The 24878-nt window shown below is 39.3% G+C and overlaps 2 protein-coding genes across 2 annotated transcripts in view; both read right to left on the bottom strand.

The window, feature by feature from the left end:
- arb2a (ARB2 cotranscriptional regulator A) overlaps positions 1-10427 on the bottom strand; it is a 184710-nt gene extending 174283 nt beyond the window's left edge. Inside the window, exons 1-3 of the mRNA XM_084414065.1 lie at positions 10339-10427; positions 8245-8378; positions 8035-8136 (exon numbers count right to left, since the gene is read on the bottom strand). Coding sequence (XP_084270191.1) covers positions 8035-8136; positions 8245-8344 — 202 coding nt within the window. The 5' untranslated portion in view covers positions 8345-8378; positions 10339-10427. The remainder of the gene's footprint in view (positions 1-8034; positions 8137-8244; positions 8379-10338) is intronic.
- Positions 10428-10755: 328 nt separating this feature from the next.
- kiaa0825 (KIAA0825 ortholog) overlaps positions 10756-24878 on the bottom strand; it is a 141340-nt gene continuing 127217 nt past the window's right edge. The window contains exon 20 of the mRNA XM_084414064.1: positions 10756-11513. Within this exon, the coding sequence (XP_084270190.1) occupies positions 11417-11513 (97 nt within the window). The 3' untranslated portion in view covers positions 10756-11416. The remainder of the gene's footprint in view (positions 11514-24878) is intronic.

The raw sequence follows: 24878 nt of genomic DNA, 5'->3' as shown, positions 1-24878 counted from the left end.
AATCCAATTCTAATTTAATAGTTTGGATCCAATGAAACATTTTTGAATAGACTAAAAGCTTTAGCATTGAGGGCTGTCCATACACCGCCTGCAGAAGTCTTTCTACCTATCAGGAGAAGCACACTGGCTGTGACCTTCAGTTCAGAACCTCAGGCCTGCTTGATGCGCATCATTCCCCTTCATGCAATTAAATACGTTTGGCTGGCGTCCCCCCATCTGGCAGGTACAAGGCCTGCGAACGGCTAGCGCCTCTCCTGTCCCCCTTACTTTGGCCTTCTGGGACGTCTGGCAGGGCTTCCTCAGACAGCTGGTGCTGCAATAGCGGTCTCTCCGCAACTGTACTTCAAGCCACCAGAGATCCGAGAGCGTACGTGAGTATAACTGGACCACTGCAACTGTTCCCTCCTATGAGCATCCTTTGAGGGGCTCTTTTGAGAGCGGGCCAGCCGACTTCATTCAAAGTGACCCACTTGAATGCCACTGTTCTGCCAAGGCTGGACAATGAGGCCTGGCTTTTGCCAAGTACTGATGCTGCTAAACAGCTGCTGAGGTGGATTAGGTAAACAACAACAACATGCTGGGTTAGGACTAATGGTGTTTTAGGTGAAGAGGCTGAATAACCGACGTATTTGCCAGCCACTCTTTGGAAAAAAGTATATAATGCTTTTGTCCAACGAGAGCTAACTCATCCAGCTCAGCCATTCAACCCTGTTACCAAAGTTATTGTCAGATACACATACATACACAACAGTATAATAATATAATACTTGGATGATGCAGCATAATGCTGAACATATATAATGCTTATGCTGTATATATATCTTGCTGCTCAAGTTTTTTATTTTATTATTATCATCAATGTTGAAGACAGTTGTGCTGCTTAAGATTTTTGAGGAAATCATGATACATTTTTCAGGATTCTTTGATGAATAGATTTATTTGACATATATATGTTTTGTAATACTACAATTGTCTTTAATTATCCAGCCTAATATGCTGTTGGTCCACCGCGTGCTGACAAAGCATCGCCGACCCGCCAAGGCATGGACTCTGCAAGACCCCGGAAGGTGTCCTGTGGTATCTGGCACCAAGATGTAAGCAGCAGATCCTTCATGCCCTGTAGGTTGCGAGGTGGAGCAGCCATGGATCGAAACTGTTGGTCCAGCACATCTCACAGATGCTCAACTGGACTGAGATCTGGGGAATTTGGAGGCCAGGGTAACACCTTGAACTCTTCATCATGTTCCTCATCATGGATTCTCCTGCTGAAAGAGACCACTTCCACCAGGGAACACCAATGTCATGTATCTGGTCTGCAACAATGTTTAGTTGGCACGTGTCAAATTTACGTCCACGTGAATGGCCGGATCCCGGGTTTCCCAGCTGAACATTGCCCAGAGCATCACACTTCCTCCACCAGCTTGCTGTCATCCCACAGTGCATCCTGGTGCCATCACTTCCCCAGGTAAACGGTGCACACGTACATAGCAGTCATGGTGATGTAAAATAAAACAGGACTCATCAGACCAGGAGATCTTCTTTCACTGCTCCAATGTCCAGTTTCGACCATTGTAGGTGTAACCCATAACCATCCACAACCAACCTCCCATAACCGTAATTATGGGCCACAGTAGACCTTATATTGGCTCAGACCAGACAGGATAGCCTTCGCTGCCATCGTGCATCGATGCACCCAAAACCCTATCACCAGTTTGTGTTGTGTCCCTCCTTGGACCACTTCAAGTAAATTCTCACCACTGCTGACCAGGTGCAACCCACAGGCCTTACCGTTTCAGAGATACTCTGACCCATTCGCCTGGCCATTACAATTTGGCCCTTGTCAAAGATGTTTAGATCTTTACTCCTGCCCATTTCTCCTGCATCCAACATGATTACGAGAACTGATTGTTTGCTTACCATCTAATCTACCCAGACCTTATTATGTGGCCTCCTTAGGAGATGAACAACAATATTCGCGTCAACTATGACAGGTTAGGGCTGTGTTCCAAATATCGATAAGACAATGTATCGTCTCATACGACTTGTCGATACAAGTATTGATACAGCTGCTTCTGTATCGATTCCGCAGCAGTGGACCGCGCTTAATTTAAATACAAGAACAGCGTTTAAAACAAAGAGGAAATGTGCTAAAATCAATAAATAGAACTTAATATATAGGCTAGAACAAGGTTTAATCTGGCCCACAGAGAAACATAACTGGGGTCGCCTAATATCAAGACACTTCACACTTGTGCAATAAGGAAATAAATGTTTTACTTATTTTTCTCAACCTGGCAACCATGTGCAACCTGTCTCAACCTTTTATCCATGTGTCTTCACTGTGGATAAAAGTGCTGGCTTTCTGAAAACATCGGTAAGCTTGCAGTTTAGCGATCTCCAGTTCGATATTCTATTAACAGAAAAGTGTAATACATCTTTGTAATAAGTCTATGTTCATTAACTGGCCTGGGAAAGAGAGAGATCCCTCTATTAACAGTGAAATGCTGGGTTTAATTGCTTCAAAATCAGTGATGTTACCAACTGCTTGCTGAGAAAGATAATGTAGCTCTTCAGTAGTGAGGCTATTTTATTGATAAAACTTGAAGTTTCTATGTTGCTGAATTTTTCTGTGTGTGCTCAGCGCGATTATGTGAGTTACTGTTACTGTCTGAATGAGTGTGCGTGAGCTACAGTGAAGAAAGCACATTAGTTTAGAACACTTCTAATTTTATTATAATTTGTATTACATGTAGAGACTGCTGGTAGTTGATTATTGCACAAATTAACACAATGTAAAGATGATTTTATTAATATATTAGAATGAGTACATTACAATATAAATGTGTTAGAACGAGTGCATTATTATGTATGGGCTTAAAAAGCAAGAAGTTGTACAATCAGAATATTGTGCCTGGTGGAGAGTGCCAAATGTTAACATGAAACCTACGCCATTACCTATATTGTTATGTGCTACAGAGGCCCTTCATAATACAGATGGCAACTGCCTGCTCTGCCTATACTTAGCAATGGCCCTATAGCATGCAGGGTTTAACAAACAGCTGTAAATTTTGTACAGACCCGAATCGAGATATATATCGTATCGTGGCCTCTGTATTGGGATATATATCATACCGTGACTTTGTTGCCGATACACAGCCCTATATGACAGGTCATTTTGGTTCATCAGTGTATACAGTTGTAATCGAAAGTATTCAACCCCCATTGCAAATCATGGTTATTGGCAAAATCTACCGACTTTTAGCTGTTTGCAATGAACAAATCAAACAAAAGTAATTGATGTAGCTCAACACAACAAATGTTTCAAGTGGTTTCCCCAAATTCAAGTGAAAATGCAACTTTTAATGACTTAGAGAGTCTCAAAATTATTCACCTGCATGAATAGAATCCCTCACAACAGCACAAATCTGCAAAACAGGTGTTGTCTCAAGCGCTTCAAGGGCTTCATTAGTTGCACCAGGTGTGCTTGAGCTAGAACACATTAAATATCTGAACTGGCTAGGTTTGATGAGTGTCACGTTTGACTGCATGGTAGAAATATGGCTAAGTCAAAAGAATGGTCCAAAAAGTTAAGAGAAGATATCATCGCCATTAACAAACAAGGAACAGTATACAAAAATATAGCGAAAGCACTAAATGTTCCTAGAGACACCATTGGAAGCATAGTTTGCACGTTCAAAGTTAAAGGGACAGTGGTTACACTACCTGGACGGGGCAGAAAAAGGAAGCTATCAACGGCTGCAACCTGATCTCTGAGAAGGCAGGTTCAAAAAAGCCCTCGGGTGACTGCAAAAGACCTGCAGCAAGATTTGGTGGCAACAGGCACTGAGGTTTCAGCTTGCACAGTACGGCACGTACTAAACGCATGCGGTTTCCATGCCAGAACTCCAAGATGTACACCACTACTGACCCAAAAGCACAAGGAAAGTGCTCAAATCATATAAATAAGCTACAAAAGTGTGGGGATTCTGTTCTGTGCAGTGATGAAACAAGACTGGAACTTTTCGGCCAACTTTTAAGCTGAAGCTTGGGCATCATTGGACATCCAACAGGACAAGGATCCCAAACATACCTCAAATTCCACCAAGGCTTGGTTGCAGAATTAGTCCTGGAAGATTTTACAGTGGCCATCACAGTCACCTGACTTGAACCCCATAGAAAATCTCTGGTGGGATTTGAAGGCGGCGGTTGCAGCACGCAAACTGGAGGCCAATGCTCATGAGGAATGGGCTAAGATTCCTCAGAAACGCTGCCAGAAAGTGATGTCTGGTTTATACATCTCATTTGCAGCAGGTCATAACAGCAAAATGGTGTTTTACGAAGTACTAAATATGCGTGCCATGAAGGGTTTGAATAATTCTGAGACTGCAGAAGTCATTAAAAGTAGCATTTTCAGTTGAATTTGGGGAAACCACTTAAAACATTTGTTGTGTTGAGCTATTTTAAATTACTTTTGTTTGATTTGTTCATTGCAAACAGCTGGAAGACTTGCAATTTGCAATGGGAGTTGAATAATTTCAATGACAACTATATAGCTTCTTTTTTTTTTTCATCACTGCACCACCACCACAAAACTTTTTGTTCTGTAAGACTGGAAAAACTGGAAGAACTGGAAGAGAGGGCTACTCTCTGAGAAAACAAAGGAAATTAACATTTGAACTCTCTTGCTATATTACCATCCACATTCGAAACACGATCACACTTGAGTTGATCACCTCCCAATTTACACATAATTCCCTTCACCCATCCTTACCTGAATTCACCCAAAAATCTATATGGTTTAATATGAACAACTATCATACAGTATTATACATGTTTGGTATCATTTGAAATGTCTCAGTGCGACTGGTACAAATATCTCATTCCCACATAAGTAAACCAAAAAGGTAATAAGGTGTGGAGAGTTTAGAGATATCTTGTTAACTGCTGTGGGTGTGCCCCCATGTAAATCAACTTCTGTCCCCAGTAAGTCTGGGACGGTGATTAATGCAAATTCCCACTGTGAACTCATGTTTACATTTGAAAAGAGCCTTGGTCTGAGTATTTAGGGAGATGCTGAAGAAGGGAGATGCTCCGCATCACGGGCTAATTTGAGTTACAAATCGCCACAACAAAGACAAGAAGTGAATTTCCGTTTAGGGCAGCAAAAGTGGTGCTTGACCAACCTAAATCTGGGTGTGTCTTACCCTCTGTTTTAATTTAATGTTACTTTAGATAAGTGTACGTGGGAAACCACGGCATGGCCAATCCAAAGCTCTTATAAGACAAGTAAAGTTGGCTGACTTATATCTGTAGTAGTGGCCATACCTCTACTGAAGTAAACGTTACTTTAATTTCAAATGTATGCAATCACGGGGGCTATACCAAAGTATCTTGGATTGTGTAAGCGTGAATGCGACCGATCTCAGGTATATAGCAATTACCTCCGTTTAGTGACCGAAGTGATCGTGAGACCCACGTTAAACAAGGCGTGAGGACCTCAGAGCGACATAGCTTCCTAATATGAACGGGTAAAATATAAGTAAAGAGTTAAATAGAACAATCAAATGTATTGCTAAACTATTATATAATTGATCAATAACCAATTGGCAATCTAACCTAAATTCGAGGTTGTGATAAAATGGAGTCAGATAAAAGCTTAAATGGAATTAAATTACTTTGCCACGCGGAAAGTCAGTAACACACAGAGACCTTCACCCGTTTTATCGGATGCCGCCTTTGGACTGATCTAGACGGGCTTACAGTTAGGGATCAGAGGACACAAAACATTCCTAGTAATACAATTCTAATCCACAAAACAATACAACACTGAAAAACATAGATTAGAAAGTGCCAGCTATTATTTCTAAAAATGATGCTTTAGAAAGATAGGCCCATCTATTCTGCTGTTGACACAGAGGCATAATGAAGCCTAAAAACAGTGTTAAATCTAATTGTGACCTCTCTGATTGCTAATGCGTGAAGTTAAAATACTCAAAGCATACACACTTAACCCAAATAGCCTAGGGGCCTCATACTTTTGCAATTACCCCTAGCGCATGGCTCCGCAAAAAGAAAAACAGCTTTGAAGATAAAAGATTGCATAAGCACTTTCATTCCCCACATTCTCAAAGCTCCAGCACTTTTTGCACAGTTAGCAAGCGATAAATCCAACATGGCTAACTCAAGAGTGTATTACACTATTCGCTTTCATCGTTAGCTGTTCAACAACATGTAGCACTAAAAGGCCGTGGATCAAAACTGAACTCTGAAAGCATGGTCGCTCCTTTGAGAAAGGATGTGGAAAAGAGTATTATAAAAAGAATGAGAGATACGATGGAATGGCGAGAGAGCTATTACAAAAAAAGTACATTGGAAAATCAATTATGCATTCACAAAGGGGTGAAGAGAAACACTACTAGCAGAAGTGCCTAAAAGAAGGAAGAGAGGATCTAATGAAACCAACATGCAGTGGAAGTTCAGCTCCATCGTCTTCATAACACATGCTCTCTGAGGAATACCCCCCTTCAACTTATTCTCCCTGCGTTAACCTGGCATAATTAGCATGCTTTCTCGATTTTTAGCTTAATGAGGTATACATAACCTTGGATTTCCAATAACGAAGGAGCTGAAGGCGGACTGGGATGAAGTCATCATGCCACATGATTTAAAAAAAAAACAAAAAAACATTCATCTCAAATGCATGCATATTTCTTGTGGGGTTATCTCATTAGATCACAAAAAAAAAAAAAAAAAAAAAAAATTGCACAAAAATTAAAAAGCAATTTCCATAAATAGGGAACCATTACATGTTTTTTTTTTTTTTTTAGAGAAAACTACTAGAGATGTTAGAAAAACTAAAAGTAGGTGATTTTAAACACTTCAAATAATATTTCCTTCACCTTAAAATTATAAACCTTCTCAGCTGTATCCAAAAAATAAAACTACGTCAGCATTTTGGTATAATCGTCACATTTGTGAAGCTTAACCATTCAACCCTGTTACCAAAGCAATTGAAATGAAATGATTTATTACACGACTGAAAAGAAAAATCCCTCAGAAATTGGTAGTTACTGTACTTTCACAAACAATTACATTGAAACCGCAAGTATCACACAGAATTAAACGTGAAATTTAGAAGTAGAAAAACTTAGAAAAAAGTATTTTCTTGTAAAATACACTCCACGAATCTTTGTTTTATTTATAACATAAAAAAAAAAAATTGTGTTAATGACTACTTAATTTAGGCTAAAACTGCAAGTAACCCTGTTACTTTCAAAGATGTGTTTTTTTTTTTTTTTTTTTTACTATTATTTTTTATACATTTACTTTATTAAAATAGTAATGTTTGTTTCCTCAATGATTATTGCTATAAAATAGCATCACTCAAATCAAGTTAAGCTATATTTAGGCATTAGGCTCATATAATATTTAGTTTAACGATGAACTTTTTCCAAAGGCTATGCACCCCACTGGTTGACTTTTAGGTCCTATTTTGAGACAAAGATCTTGCATCAAAAAGTGAATACTTAGGACTATGCTTTGGCTCAATGGCCATTTTGCATTCATCCCAGAGAGTGAGAAAAGAAGTTACAAAGTAAAACTTTCTTATAAAATCGAGAAAAAGTGATACTCTTCACTGAGAGACTGATATAAGGTATTCCAGACGCTAAGAGGAGGCGTTTTAGAGAGAGGAGCAAGGTTATGCAAATCTAGCCGTCAAACAGAGCACAAGGCTGAGTAAGCCACTGACAGCCCATAGCATGCACAACTTGTCCATTCAGCTGCCACAGACTCCAGAGACTCTGAAACAGACAGCGCTATCACAGCCTGCTGCCTGCTGTCAATATCCAATGAAACCAACGGCACACTTCTAACGCATTCAAACCTTCATAACCGCAGACAAGGTACAAAAAGATGTTATTAAAGTACAAGCTGAAATGCTGTTTAATGGTCTATCTGGCACACGTCACAGTGAAAAATAATTTACCGCGTCTAAAAAAAAAGTTTAGAGTAAAGACAAGCGAAAGGTCTTACGTTCATTGAAGGCATATTCAAACCCATCCAGAGTTTCAGGAAAGTTCAGTGGAGGTTCATCTTTTTTCATCAGCTCGTCTAAATCTATCCTGGACAATAGATCTATAGAACAAATACACATGTAAATAATAATACTTGGAATGCTATTCACATACAATGAAATCGCCAGTTGCAATGTATTCATTGTATTTTCATAACTGCTGGCTTTACCTTTTAGTGCAGTGGTTTTTTCTTTTTCTTCTTGTGCCAAGAGCTGGGCCATAGTTATCCAAAATAAACAGAAGATGAAGCTGCTGGCTCTAATAGGCATGGACACACCACTACAGAAATATTACAGCACGTCACTGAGAAGAATAAAAATAAATTAATACATTTAATTCAATTACAAAACAACAGACTTCTAATGATAAAGAGTTAGTTCACCCTAAAAATTAATTTCTGTCATTCATTACTCACCCTCATGTCGTTCCAAACACGTAAGCCATTCGTTCATCTTTGGAACACAAATGAAAAAAAAAAATAATAATGAAATCCGAGAGCTTTCTGATCCCCACTCATAACCACTTTCAAGGCCCAGAAAGGTAGTAAAGACATCGTTAAAATAGTCTATGTGACTACAGTGGTTCAACCTTAAAGGGATAGTTCGCCCAAAAATGAAAATTCGGTCATCATTTACTGACCCTCAAGTTGTTTCAAACCTGTATGAATTTCTTTTTTCTGCTGAACACAAAAGAAAATATTTTGAAAAATGTCGGTAACCAAACAGTTGATGGACCCCATTGTTTTCCATAGTAGGAAAAAAAAATACTATGGAAGTCAACGGGGTCCATCAACTGTTTGGTTACCGACATTTTTCAAAATATTTTCTTTTGTGTTCAGCAGAAAAAAGAAATTCATACAGGTTTGAAACAACTTGAGGGTGAGTAAATGATGACCGAATTTTCATTTTTGGGCGAACTATCCCTTTAATTTTATGAAGTGATGAGAATACTTTTTGTGCGAAAAACAAAAATAACGACTTTGTTCAACAATTTCTTCTCTTCTGTATCAGTCTCTGCACAACGAAGCATGCGCGTGATGCTGACGCAGGAACCGGCCAATACTGAGCCGCCGTTCTGACGTAGAACGCAGAAGCGCTGCACTGTTTACAACATGAACAGCATCAGAGACTGACATGGAAGAGAAGAAATTGTTGCATTTTTTTTTTTTTTTTTTTTTCGCACAAGTATTCTCGTCGCTTCATAACATTAAGGTATAACAACTGTAGTCACACGGACTATTTTAACAATGTCTTTACTACCTCTCCGGGCCTTGAAAGTGGTAATCGAGTTGCAGTCTGCAGGGGGTCAGAAAGCTCTCAGATTTCATCAAAAACATGAAGGTCAAAATGAAGGTCTTACGGGTTTGGAACGACATGAGGGTGAGTAATTAATGATAGAGATTTCATTCTTTGGTGAACTTTAGTGAACTCTTCAAGGCTTACATAGTGTTAATACCATCTGCCTATCACACTGTTAATGCATTACTTTATAGAAATTATGATGTAGGCCTAGTCATGCAAACTTAAATCAATATTAAAATATTGCAACATCAGATTTATTGTAAACACAGCTACAGATAAGACAAACTATAATAATTTGAAAAAGAACATACAAAAAAAGAAAAGCCAGTACATATCAAACATTCATTTAAATAATATAAATATATTTAATACATAATTTTGATTTGTACAAATAATAATCATCTGACTATATACTGACTTTTTGAACATACAATATATAAATGAGAGTGAATTTGTTGACTTGTTGAGCAATGTAGCTTCTAGAGTAATGCTAGTGTTATGATGTTAATGCTGAAATCTGCTCATGTGTGAGCAGTCAAATGTAAGTCATTGTATTTAATGTCGCCCCACTTTAATGACAGTTCACTTTGATCAGACGGTGCTGGCTGTGTGTTATGATGGTAACTAGCCTTAAGCTAACAGTTTGATTAAGGTCTATAACCAAGCGTGCTGCAGTGAGAGACTCACATACTGCTAAATTTCAGTGTCTGCATTCAGAGAAACAGAGTGAATGCAGCGATCTGCTGTTTCTGACATGATCGCAGCATGTAAAAACAGGCTAAAAGATTCGCTTCATGGACACCAGCCAATGTTTATAAAACAACCCATTCCACAAATGGGACAATAACTTCACGAAGCACAGATAGCTAAACCAGCGATACTGATCACCCTGCTGAAGAGCTAAATGAAGACGGTGGGAGAGGTAAATATGTATTTGCATGCATGTCGCTCCGCTCACGTACCATAACAACAAGCACATGTGAGATTTCACACATCCTGCTTCCTCCTTCTGCCAAATAGGAAGAAACGCTTCCGTCTCCTCGGAAACGGAAGCGTTTTACACGCGTCTCAGCTGATTGGCGGGATTTAAACAGACAGCGCCGCTTTTTTCACAGACACAGCAGATCTCTGTTGTATATGCTATACAAACGTTTTCATCACAATAATAGGGAATTCGCTTCATATAGTAATGTTTTTGGTATATTTTCTGTTTCATTAAATCGAGTTTAAATTTCCTGAAAGAAATTATACCACGTCTTTGTGAATGAATAAAAAAAAAAATCACACGCAAATAGCCTAGTGTACATTTTATCACTGTAAATGAACTGCAGACTTTAAAACATAAAAAAAAAATAATAAAAAAAAAAAAAACTCCACATAAAGCTTTCTTTCTCTTTTTAATAACAATTGCTGATGTTTTGCATGTCATTTGCACGTCAGTCAGTGGCTTATCCATAATGCCTTATGATGTAAAAACAAAACAAAACAAAAGAAGAAGAAGCAAACTTTAGTCAAATATTCATAAAACCAAATATTCAAAGACTACAATTCTTATTTCAGCATTAAAAATCACTACTGGACTCATTTAAACACCACAAGGTTTCCTGGATTCAATAACAAGTTAAGAATGTCTTTCCAATAATAATGTATGCATATGTTTCATGCGCTGTTTTATCGTTAGAGCACCTCCTGTCATTTTCCACAACAGGACGGGCCCTTCAAGTAAAGCAAAAAATATATATAATTCCTCATAACTGTTATATTTTCATTTGTATAACCGATGAATGGAGTCCAATTTTCATTTGAGCATGCATTCAATACAGAGTAGAGTCATATTTCATCAAAAGCCTTGTGATTTATTACAGATCACAATGTTTTGTATGTTTTTTATTCATCTATAAAAAATTGTAGCTTCACAACCACAGTGCATCAGTGCTAACAAACTTTGCAGCAGCTGTTTTTAAAAACACAGAGTTTGCGTACACTTTTAACATTTCAATAAATTGGTCATTTGGTGCTCCTATTATAGTCGCCGAGAGTTCATGTTTCATGGCTTTTGTTGAAATACGTTTTCTTTAACTGATCCACTAAAATCTTCTCTTCATCCTCTAGTGCTGCAGCATCCTGCATCTCCCACCTGCAATTCACAAACAGAAATGTGTGTTAGGCTAACTCTCAAAAACACAGGTAAAAAAAACTGATCTTCCTTGAGAATTCCACTTCACAGTAAATCTCTTGTGCTCAATAGAAAGTACACAAAGACTTAAACATAGCACCATTGAACTAGTACTGTATCAGCCAACGTCTGTTTGCTGCATGGCTGATGCATATTGCACACAAAAACGCAAGAGTTGGATGAAATCACCAGTTCCAATTTGTTTATGCAACTTGTTGGAGTCATGGTTTATGGGTTTCTTCATTCGTTTACCTGGAAATTAAAGGCTATAATACACTACAAGACCTACACAAATACACTTGCACACATTTTTGCCACAATTTGCAGTCTGAACGCTAGTTGCTGAAAATCAGAAACAGTCTGCAGATTTTGGGCAATTAGAGCTGACAGATTTCATAGAAAAACGCATAGTGTATCATGGACACAGACAATATTAGCTTCAGCCTATGGCCGTCTGATATTCTGAGCTGATTTAAGAAAACCTATTCTTTTCAAATGTGAAAAAAGAGCCGGGGGGTGAAAACTTTTAGAATTTGAAGATCAAGGTAAATTGTACCTAATTTGTCTTCCGGGAAACATGTAAGTATCTTCAGTTGCTTCTGAAGGGCAGTACTAAATGAATTTTTATATATATATATTTATACAATAAATTCTGTTCAAAAGTGTTCACCCCCCGGACTTTAATGCTTTGTGTTTCCTTCTGGAGCATCAGTGAATGTTTGGACCTTTTTTTAATAGTTATGTTTGAATCCCTCGATTGTCCTCAGTGTGAAAAGTTGGATCTCAAAATCATACAGTCACTGCTAAAAAGGGTTCAAAGGGCTGAAAAGGTTGCTGGAAAGGGTATGCAAAAGATGCTGGAAAACTGAGAAACACTGGTCTACACACCTTTTAGCAACATTTATTTTTAGACTACACAAGGCAAGTTGTAACACATATTCTGCTATTACAGTACATAATCGTACATTAAGGTTGAAATGGTTTAACAGTGCGAAGTGAGAGGGAAATAATAATAAGAGAAGATAATCTATACACTATCCAATCGCAGCCATCATCTGTACACCGATGTTTACTAACCTCAAAGAGCATCTTTCAACATTACACAATTGTTTGTAACAAAGTGTGTGCGCATCCCTCCTTTTATCTTTCTCTGTGTTAGGGGACGGCACTTTTTCATATGATGATGTACGGTGTCCATATATTCAGTAGTGGCACAAAAGCCCATCAAAGGACTCGACCTGTGCGCATAAAGCATCTTGTGACATGGCCACATTGATTGAGCTTCCACCTCAGTCATTGTGAACGTGTCGCTATCAGACAAGCTCTTTTCTCCTCTATGGATGGCAGTGTCACTGTGGTAATTACAGTCTATATGGGGAGGATTTGTTTATGTAAATATGTGCGTTTGATGCATGGGGGCCTCTCGGGCATGTCTCCTATCAGACCGGCGTCTCTTTCCTCCTGTCAGAGTCACCTTAACAGAACCACTGGGCCTGAACCTGACAGCAACAGCTCGACAGATGAGTGTGTGTGGGTTTGCGCATTTATTTTCTGTCGTCTCTCCTTTCTCCTTTCTCCTGCAATGGTGGCGTATAAGGATTGCGGTCCTCGAGCGAGGCCCTGGGGCACCAGCCTCTTCGGAGAACCAATTGTGAAATATCATGTCCAAATAACAAGAAATTACATTGCAAATATGAGAAATCAAGTCGCAATTATAAAAATGAACACACCATGGGCGTACAACAGGCAACAATGTACATGACATCAAATCTTCAATAAGGTGTTTAGAAGGAAATACTATTTGTAATTTTTCTTTCTTTATTTAGCAGTGTATGTTTATCTATCTGCAGCACCATTTGTCTCATACCCCTTTTCCACCAGAATTGTTCACGTTCTGGGGCCAGAGCCTGTTCTCGGATAGGCGAACTGGAGCCTGTTACGAACCAGCCGCGTGTTTCCACGGAATTGAGGAATGAATGATGTAACGCTGCTACGTTCAAGACCAGCAAGTTTTTAGTTACAGAGTTGTACCTATTTTTCCGGCCCGGAACCACCTTTTCTGCAGTGGAAATTTGCGGAACGGACACAGGCCGGGGAACCCGGAATCGTGTTGGTGGAAAAGGGGCATCATCTGACCATCAGAGGCCCGAGACACTGACCCCATTGGCCCTCATTTGTAATCAATCCTTCATTGTAATCCATCCTCAACATTTTTTAATGAAGTCATTTCACTAGGAATATATGTGATCAGGAATTTCGCATGAAGGTGAAAGTCTTCCCCATGCAGATTTCGCAATAGGTTCAAGGGTGTCACATGAATTCACCACATTGCTGCAGAAAGCTAGCCTGGTAATACCAGACTCTGCTACTTCAGAAGGGCGCTTGTCTGAAGTTTAAAATCATTGGTTACCCGTAAGCCAATCACATAACGTTTGGTTATGGCGTGTGTTATGTGCATGCTCAGCCGCATCTAACTTCCACTGTAAACGCATGTATGATGCAAAAACGAAACCATCGAGCGAAATACCGGAGTGAACATGGCTGTGAACGACTTTTGCAGATTATGTGAAGTAAATCTACGCATCCACGGTACAATCAGCGTCTACGTCACGGCTCTCAGCCCGCCCTCTGTTCGTTGATTGGCCCGGCTGTTTTCAGGCCGGTGGAAAACTGAAAGATAGGCTGCTATCTCAGACTGACTACAGGAGCGAAATGAAATTAGCGGAAGTAGGAAGTCTGACGTAGTCAGGCTAGCAGAAAGCTGCTTTGTTTGAAAGAAGTAATGCATCGAAACTAGGAATAAAGATTAAAGAAGTTTAACCAAAACCGAATTCATTCACTGTCTTGTTAACAGGTGATAAACCATTCTTAGTAAAGTTCTTCAGCAACAAGACGCCTCTCGATATTTCAGCCGATCAAAATTTACATACTACTGCTATCATCATTTTTGGTCACCAAGTACAACATGATCCTGGATCAACATCTTTGTTGATCCTGGAACAACATTCCTTCCACCTGTTGTAACTTTTCCACGTTTTTGCTACATGACTTGGTCAACACTAAGGAGCGATTTCCGATTTTCTGAATTTTTTTCAACTATTTGTTGTGGTTTTGGCCGAATATTTCCAGGTGCAGAAATTTCGGCGCATCACTACTTGAAAGTGACTTATGTTTGAGCTGTGGTCCATATAGTTACACAATTGACAATAGCAGGATTTTGGTGGAATTTCACAACAAAAAAAGGTCCATTGACTAATGTCACCGCACCATAAGACTGTGCTGGAAATATGTGCGCACAGCGCCGAAAGGAAAACAACACAGGAAAATGTCAAACGGCTTCACTCTCTCATCTCTGGTCAGTCATTACTTCGGTGCTGCAAACAAATAACAAATAATGGAGAACACATGGAAAACACAATATTTACAAATGTCAGGGACGTGCCGAAATGAACAGGGAAGGCGAGGGTCTGGGAGGAAGAAGTGAAGACGCAAAAAGGTTTTTTCAATGTTTAATTTTCAAATAGGATTAAGCAGAATGACATTTAGCTGAAGGTTACTCGCCCTGTGCTTGCCGTCGTTGTCTTAGCTGATATTGATATTCAGGCGGTGGTCTGCAGCCTGTCAGTGGGACAAACATGCTTGATGAATGAGAACTCGAGCCACAGGGAAGTGTTAAGTGCAAATTTGAAACTAGGTCGAGTTTTTTTTTTTCTCTCTGGAGAGAATTTGTAGATACATGGTAAAATCACCTAGTAAACACCTCAATAACTTCCGTTTGTGTCCACTTATGGTGTTAAAAGCATATGTTTAACTACCTCCGTTTATCAATGTCAGTGTAGCATCTCTAACTTTTAAGCGTGCAGGATGGATGCATACCTGCAAAGAACAGTAGAAAATCAAAATGTGTCAATAAAGTAACATTTCTCATTCAAGTCATCAATCAAAAAGTGCAGGTGTAATACCGTCGAGCCTCGTCTCGGTGTTTCACTGTGTGACAAGACGTGGTAATAAGTCAAACCTGAGCCTCTTTTTCATAGTAGTGAATATCTAATGTGTCCTCACTGAGTTTCCAGTCTTTTAATGTTTCCTGACAAATACTAAGTGTCAGGCAGGTAATTCAGCCGGCTTCTCTATCTTAATAGGCTCGGTGTGATGTGGTCTTTCAGTCTTATTGTGCGGCTCATTTTTCATGCATTAATACCACACTTGCTGACTTGACTCTTCCTCTGCATAGAGAACAGTCTACACGCATTATGAGCCGTATATTTACAGATTCCATATAGTCCAGCAGAAATCGGCTGGCTGACACCCTCCTGCTAAGTTTGCCTCCATGTTGTGCTTGTTTGCTAATATGTGTATGTATTCTATGCATAGTGTTACCATTCACAAACTTCAACTAGAGTAAATATGTTTAACTGGTGAAGTAGGCTGCATATTTTTGGGGTATGTAAAAAGAAAGAATGCCAGCATTGGGACATACTATCGCATCATAGAAAAGCCCTTCAAGCATATACATTAAGCTAAATGCATTACTTTAAAATTAATCATTAGAGCCATAAGATATTAATACATTTATTTAGCAAGGATGCATTAAATTGATCAAAAGTGACAGTAAGAACTTTTATAGATTTCTAAATCAGATAAATGCTGTTCTTTTGAGCTTATAATCATTAAATTATATATTTTTTAAAGGTATCAAGGTTGCTACAAAAGTACGAAGCGGCACAACTGTTTTCTACATTGCTAAAAATAAGAAATGTAAATAATTTGTTCACAATATTACCGTTTTACTGCATTTTTGATCAAATAAATGCAGCCTTGGTGAGCATAAGAACATTAAAAACTCTAATGATCCACACATTTTTGACCAGTAGTGTCTGTGCAGACTGTGCCAAATATTCATATATAACAGTAATGCCCTGCTCCCTTCTGAGTGCTCACTTTAAGTGTTCTGCCCTCCAGACTTAGCATATGTACTCTCTTTCAAATGGAATTCGCCACTAGTTTATTTGCAGTGTAGACGGTCAAAATATGTTTAAATTGTGGTGGTGGGCCACTGATAACTTTGCAGGCTGGATTCGACTCTTAAATATGCTTGATCTAGGGTTTCCCTCAAGCAAATAAGCGTGGTTGGCACTTTGCGATGTGTACATTACCATTGTGTTTCACAATCATGGGCCAGTTTTAACATTCAGACTGCGCCTATGAAAGTCATTTAATGTTGAAGCTATCTATCTTTACAGAAGGATCCGCACCAGTGGTCCCTCACAGGTCAAGCCTGAAGAACAAGCCGAGTAACAGTCTCTGGCACTTCTATACACTGTTCCTATCACATTAAAGTGCGGCCCACTCTGGGCTATCTTAACAACGAGCCTTGTACTGCATGAGCAGCCCCATTTAGGAGAAGAGAGAAGGGAGAAGAACAGCAGAGGCTATTAGATTAACTGTCAGCTAGCAGAGTGGTTTTCCTCTCCTCTGCATGTTTTTCAGGCGAGCAGACTACCAGCACAGTCGCCGACAGGTACCCGTGTTTGTTTAAATGTGCGTCTGTCAAACAAAGAGCAATGTGACGCTCAACACGGGCGAAGAAATGGCAAGCTGACAAGTCGTGCTAATCAGAGGCTTTGCACATGCTTAGCACTTCAAGGATCCATCATAACCCAAACCTAAATATTTAAAGTGCTCAACTTTCTGAAAAGGTCAGGGCTTTCCATGCATGCCACGGAGGAAAGATGTTCTGAGGGGAGAGAGTGCTCAGAATAGGGACCGGTGGTTTTGGCCTTGCCCTGGGATGTGAGGAATTCAGTTCATTTCATGCTTATGGCTTTGCCCTTTGGAAATCACAGAGGTGCTCTGCGGAGAAAAGGTTGTTCAAATACCTACAGTTCGGAAAAGTACTGTTGAATACAGAAAAATGCTTGAGCCAGAGAGGTATGACTGCAATAATCCTTTTCTATCAAAACCATTTCTGATGTTATCTTTATATTAGTGTACGCCTTTTTATTTTGAATAGAAATTAATGTTAATTTATAAATATAATATTGTTCATTTTAATTTATAGAACTTGAAGTACCAGTAGACATTAACATAAATATTAGAAATTAAGATTAACAAATGCAGTAAAATAATTGCTCATTATTTCTTATTAGCTATTGCATTAAAGTTCACGCATTGAACCTTCTTGTAAAGTGTTACCAAAAAGTCCATAAAACATTGACAATTATTAATATTATCATCAATAAGCAAAATTATACATATTCTGAATTGGAATTTATATCCAATCATATCATATATATATGCATATATATTTGAAAAGGCATAAAACACTACAGAAATGTAAATTACATACTTTTTTTTCTAGACGAGTGTTTGGTTTCTCAGTGGCTCATAACAACCATTATTCATTTTTTGATTACCTTGTATAATTCTGATATTAATTTCTGGTTTTAAAAGGATGAGGGAATGCTAAACATTTGCCCATGTTGGCATCATTCTAATTTAGCTTGCTTTTTATCAAGTGACAGTTGAATTCGCACCAAAATATCATTTAGATGTATATTACGATTTTGCCTGGACACTAATCTTTCAAACCTATGACCTCAGCAACAACAATTGTGAAAGTATTTTCTCCCCCCCAAAAAATAAAAAATAATGCATCAAAGAATATTCTATAAAATGAACATAACTCATCTCTAACTGGGCCCGTTGCCAGCACAATCTACCAACACCCACAGTGCAGCACATATTCCATCCGCGACTGTTTCTCTCCATCACCTCGCTCCAGGCCTTCTCATCCATCATCTCTCCTCCCCACCTTCTTCTTCCACTCTGATCTCCAGAGCGCAAACGCCACCACAGCAGCACTGGCGGGCCAGCAGGCAGGCTAGACCCGGAACCTCAGGAGCGCGGGGGAGCGTGAAAGAGAAGCCAAGCGGCGGAGCAAGTGATCAAAGGACCGCAGACAGCTCTTCCAGCAGCTGCCCTTGAAATGGCGAGCAGAAAGGTCTCACATGCATGCCACTGTTTTAAACTCTCAATCCCCCCACCTCTGATTAGTGCTGAAACATCAGAGAACACGGTCAGGACCAATGTACCTGCTTTAGACACAAAACTGGCAGAGATCACTTCATTATGCCATGCTGTGAAAAGGAGGACAATTGAGCCATCACACTTTGTGGTTTAAAAGGGTTCAGGTCTGCGTTTCAAAAGTCCAAAAATGCCTTCAGCCCTTGCATACCTGATTGACCTGCGTAAAATATGGAGAAACCAGTGCAGGCTTTGCAAAAGGGTGGGGGGTTAAACAACTACCACATAGATAATTTTATAGATAATTTGGCAGCCGATATATTAGGCTGCTGTCGCTTTAAGACCTGTCACACGGACCCATTATACTGTTTTATATAGCCAATACTTGTCTTTAAGTGCACGCACTTTGGGTGTGAGCCCAAAATCTGCGGGAATGAGTAAAATTATGCTCAATACGCGCAATCCCTCGCCAAAATTCCATCACTGTAACACCAACATTTATCCGGAGGAAATGAAGTAACTGACACTGGAAAACTATATAAATAGTAAATTTCACATCTACTATAGTACAGTGAAAACACACCACCAACAACAACAAAATCATAATCAGAGCAGAGGCTAGTTCTACCATGCTAAAAAACAAAATAAAACAAAAAAATCTTATCATGGCACTGTACGATTACCAAATTCATGATTTATTCCTAATTAAAGTAGTGAGCAAAAAATATGACATTACCATCATTTTCAATCTACTTTTTTTGTAAGAGCAGCTACCGCTAACAGTTTATAATCCAAGTTTCCATGGAGCTTAACTTCCATCATGAACTGCACAGAAACGTGTTTGCTAACTGTTCACGTCCTTATTTTGAGCAAACAGAGCAGACAACAGTGCAGTCTTTATCAGACTGGCATTGCATTAATGAGAGCCAACCCCGTTCCAAAGCCTGGCAGACGATTTCCTGAGAGTGTATGCACTCTTGTTAAGAGGCCAACAGACATTGATCATGCATGGTCGCCCTCCAAGTGGCGAGTTCGTTCAAACACACCCAGTTCTTAACCTCCACTGCAGTTTGTCAAATAAAGCAGCAGCAGTACTCTGTTTGCCCTTGACTCTGTCTCTTGTCAAGAGTGCACTCTCCTTGTCTGGATGACACCTCTCACAGAAATAGCAGCCAGTGAGCTGGTGCTCAGGACCCCCATCACTTGAGCTAAATCATTAGCCCTCTTAGTCACAGCGTTGCTGGCTCGGCCCCTGACAAGTCTGAAGCTCCTCCGTCTGCTTTTTATTTAGCTACTTCGTGCTCGTACTCGCAAAGCCAATTAGAGGTAACTTACGCTAAGCTAAATTGTTAGTAAACAAGGTAGGCCATCGCATTCTGTGTTGTTGGGTGAACAGACAAGCGATGGTCTTCCTGTCATAACACTCACAAAAGCAGTAACAAGCAGCAGCACTAGACACCTGCTGATGGCTCCAGCGAGCCTCCGGGTCCCAGGGATCAAGCAGCTCCGTGGAGGCAATCAGTCTTCCCTGACAGGCCCTCGCTGCACCCCGAGAGCAGTATGACAGCTCTTATTTTACCACAGAGGGACCTGCCGACACACCGCCTCACCCTGTACTAGCAAACCCCCAGCGCCCACAGCTCCCCAAAGCAACCCCAACCTCAGCAAGCCGCGGCCTTATAAATGAATGAACAAAGCTCCGTATTTATAAACACACACACACACATTCGCACACGCAACCCGAGTTGTTTCTCGACGCTCCCAGCTGAGCGCAGCAACAAAAAGAGATCCATCCTGATTTCACCTAGATACGCCTCTAAGATGTAGACTATCATTTATTCAACAGACTCCCTTTGTAAGCGATGCATATTTTAAGTGTAAAACACACCCAGACACGCGCGCACTTACACTCACAGGGGACGACCGCAGTCATGAGTGACGCTAGCAGTGCCGAAACATAAATATGTTGATACGGAGGAAACTTTTCTCAGGCTTTTTTGGGGGGAGAAGTAATTCATCTTATTCCCCGTGTTTTTGAATTTGCATCGGGTTCAACCTTTACAGCATAATAACCGAAGAGGAAGAGAGAAATAACCAGCACTGTCGGAGCCCGAGCCGGATATAAAAGCGACTCAAGGCGCAATCGACGTTTGCGTGATTCTGTTTTCTACTTCAACAACATTCCCCGTAACTGCTCTCCACTCGGAGTGGCTGGCGGTCAGGGGAAGTCAGAGTACAGAGGCGTGGGTGGTGGTGGTCACCGTAATGACATGATTAGTTAATAGTCTTGGTGCTTGGGTGTTTCGCCCGTCAGGCCTGGAGTGAACTGATTACCCAGTAAATCCATTGATCTCCAATTCCCTTCCCAAACTCCCAGCGGGGCGCGGTGATCTCCGAGCAAAAAGCGAGTCTTTCAACTTCACGAAGGGGGGCTTAGTCAAATCTGATCACAGCTCCGGCGCTCTTACCATTTCAAACAGCTCATTTTTCCGCACGCTAATGGAACTTTTGGGGTGTTTGGGAGATAAATAAGTCAATCCTATTACCTCATTTAATATCAAATGCCACCTAATTATGGCTGTGTATGTTTTCAAACACTGCATAATTTATTGTTATGCTTGCCCCCTAATCTACAGATGCCTATCGGCCGGCAATTTCTTTTCCCCTATTATAATGAAATACTTGCCTCTACATCAGGTGACAGAGCCGTGGAATAGATAAGCAGTGAATGTATTTTAACTTTCATAGCACTCCACTCACCTTAAGGGGATTTGCATCAATGGCTTGGAAGCTTTCAAGGCTTTTTCAACAGACAAATGTCATTCTGGAGGATTTTAGGAGTGGAGATACCTCTTTGTGCCTGTCACATGATTTGCCAAGTTACTGTTATTTACATACTCTAAAAAGTTTGCTTTATATCCAAACTGAGCATACAAGTATATACATAAAAGGAAAAAATATTACAGAACCCAAACTTTGGAATGTATTTTGTTATAACTTTGTTATAACAGTTGTTAAGTTTTGTCATAAAAAAAGAAGAAGCAATGTCTAAAGAAGAAACAAACACAACACATATTAAAGAGTCAAATATGATGAATATCAGACATGAATACAATAGTAAGGTTCGGCTAAACCATAGCACTGGTAAAGCCAGCCCAGGCTTACCAACTTATCTGTGGAAAACGCAAAATACGTTGTGTCGTGCACGTTTCGAGACAGATTCAGAGTGAAATGTCCAGTGAGTGACGCTAAAAGCGTGTTTAGATTTTTCCGGAACAGATGAACGTGAATATGTTTGTACGTAGCCTATCACCGCAGTTCTGATTTGAAATGTCCGGTGAGTGGAGCGAAAAACTCGATGCTCCATTTTAAAATAACGTACACCTACACTAAACCCTAAACCTACCCAATAATGTTACCCAAAAGCAAATGTGACATAAAAACGCAGTCGTAACCACACCATTTAGCTTGTTTTTTAGCTCTTTTATTGTGACTCGTCTTTCATTTACATTCGTACCCGAGCTCTCCTCATCACAAGTACAATTCTGTAACAGCTGAGCTATCGAGCAAACTTAATGCGTCAGTAAAACTGAACATATGGAGCTGGTTAAGTGATGAAAATGCCAAAAAATTGCACTATGGTAAAAAGTCTTTTGAGGTCATAACATAATTGTGCAATGAGCCGCGTGAAATCAAGTCTTTAATTCATAATCTGCCCCTGCAATTATAATTGTGTGTGGAAACGAATAAAAGTGCTCTAGTGTTCATTTCTGTTGGAAACTGCAGTGATATGTAGGCTACGTATTGGCAGCTACATATTTTGCGTTTTGCAAAAAGGTTGCCACAGGTACGTTTTTCCAATGCGCCTGTGTTGCAGCGTAAAGCAGCTATGGATGAGAGCGAAATTAACACATCATCTCAAATTGAACTTGAATGAACAAGGTTGCCAGCATGGCTGGTCTTGCCACAGAGTAAAGGTGTGAAAACCCTGAGGGTAGAGGCCACTAATGAGTGAATACGACCACTGCTTAATAACATTCCTCAGGGGTCACAATGGCAGCACTGAAACCTTCATTAATAATACAGCCACACAGAAGGGACTGAACCCAGATCAGTCTAATTGGACCAGTGAGAAAATAAAACGATCGCATAGATCTGACACTAATTCATTAGAAACATATTCTTGTTCTTTACTTGGCATAGGGTTGCCCTTAAACAGTGTAGATAAAAATGAATTAAGATTATTACATTCAGTATATAAAAGCAGCCTACTAGGAATTAATTAGCAGTTATTAGGCAATTTCTTAATCGTATGGCCACAGCCAATGGGGAAATATTACACTAATGTTAGTTAGTTAGCCAGTGCCACTAGCCACTATGTTGTCTCATTGGTCGAACTCTCAGAGGTCCACCGTTTATCAAAGCACACAAGAAAGAACAAGTGCAGAACTTAACCATTATATATCATTTTAATAAAATACTTTATTTATGTGGTATAGTCTTTCCTAATAAAAATAGCTGTCACCCCATCATGCCTAACAGGCTATATACAGTATGAGACTTCATACTGCGAGAGAGTTTGGGTCGTGTTCAGTCGTTTTCATTAATGAGTGCTGATGAATGAGCCAGATGGTTTCTGCATACCTAAACAGGTGCCTACCTCTGACGCTCACAACGCACATGCTGGAAAATAAATGGATGGAGGAGAAGCGATTGAGCAGCAGAGAAAGAAAGATGTAAACACTGAGCTGACAGGAGGAGCTCGCCGCTTGGAGACTCGGAATATTTGCCTGTATAATGGGACCCTGTTTAAGAGCTAATTCAGTCATGAACATTTTGTCTACAAAATTTCCCCTATTGTTGCAGATAATAAAACAAGGAGCAAAAACAATAAAAAAATTGAAAAAAACATATATAATGGCCCCTCTCCTAAAATATAAAGTCAGCAATATATTCTAATGTATACAGACCCATTTATGCCATGTGTAGAAAGGACATTTCCAGAATATTATCTGGAAAAAATACAGTTCCACTTTATTTCGATAGTCCACTTTAGACATTCTACTACTATAAGTAACTTTGCAACTACATGTCAACTAACATTAATCCTTAGGGATAGGGGTAGGGTTAAGTTGACATGTTTCTCGTCAGTATCGTATGTTTGATGGGGACCATCACAATAAAGTGTTAGCATATCACTTTATATTATTATTAAGCATACGCAGACAGTCTGCTAATACTCTAATGACAGCTACATGTAGTTGCAAAGTTACATGTAGTTAGTAGAATGTCTAAAGTGGACAATCAGGGGGAAAAATACGTATTTTAAATATTCATATGTAATCATTGAACAACAATTTATTTAATTTATACATATGTTAAATAAATATAAAGGTTACACTATTTTAAGGTGTCTGTGTTACAGTGTAATAATACATTTAAGTGCTGAGTAATAATAATTAACTACATGTACTTACTATACTTACTATTCTTCCTACATGTACTTACTACATGTAATTACTATAGTACTTACTACATGTACATCCTAAGGGTTAGGATGAGGGTTTGGTTTAGGGTTAGTTGCATGTAATTATGCAAATAATTTATAGTTATTGTGTTAATTTATTAATATAGTAACTACATGTAACACGTGTAACAAGGACATTGTAAAATAAAGTCTTACCAATAAATATATATAGCAAATATTTTGCAAGTAATATGTATCTAGGTTGTAGTACAGTTCAATGAAAATTTAGTCATTTAAATATAATGACTAAGTTTAAAAACCACTGGACTATAGTTTAATGACACTTTTTTTGTGTGTGTGAGTTTGACAGTATAAATCAGGTTACAGTTTATTTAAATAATTCCCCGCCAAACACTGAATTTTCCGTTATTTGTGAGAAAACGCTTCTCCGCCAAACACAGACTTTTCTGGGTTTCCGTGTTTTCACCATAGACTGTAAAAAATTGTAGATTTTTTTTTTAAATCAGTTTTCACTAATATATGCTAGGGGGCGCTATGACACATCTTCTGAAAGAGTACTGAATCTCCTGATCAAAGCACAGGCGAAGAAGATGCAGAAACAAGCGATCTCATATGTAATCATATGCATTATGTAAAATAAAGCAATAATCAACATTAAACAGCACGTAAATAAAAACTGTTACTGAATGAAATGTCGACCCAGGATGAGCTACAGGACTGTGCAAACATTACGGGTGTTGGAATTTTGACAAAAAAATTTGTTGACAAAAATGAAGCTAGAATAATTTTTCTTTTCTTTTTTCTAAGCAGAG

Source organism: Rutilus rutilus, assembly GCF_951802725.1.
Source record: "Rutilus rutilus genome assembly, chromosome: 7".
Classification (NCBI taxonomy): Eukaryota; Metazoa; Chordata; class Actinopteri; order Cypriniformes; family Leuciscidae; genus Rutilus; species Rutilus rutilus.
This window is presented reverse-complemented; position numbering and strand designations above follow the sequence as displayed.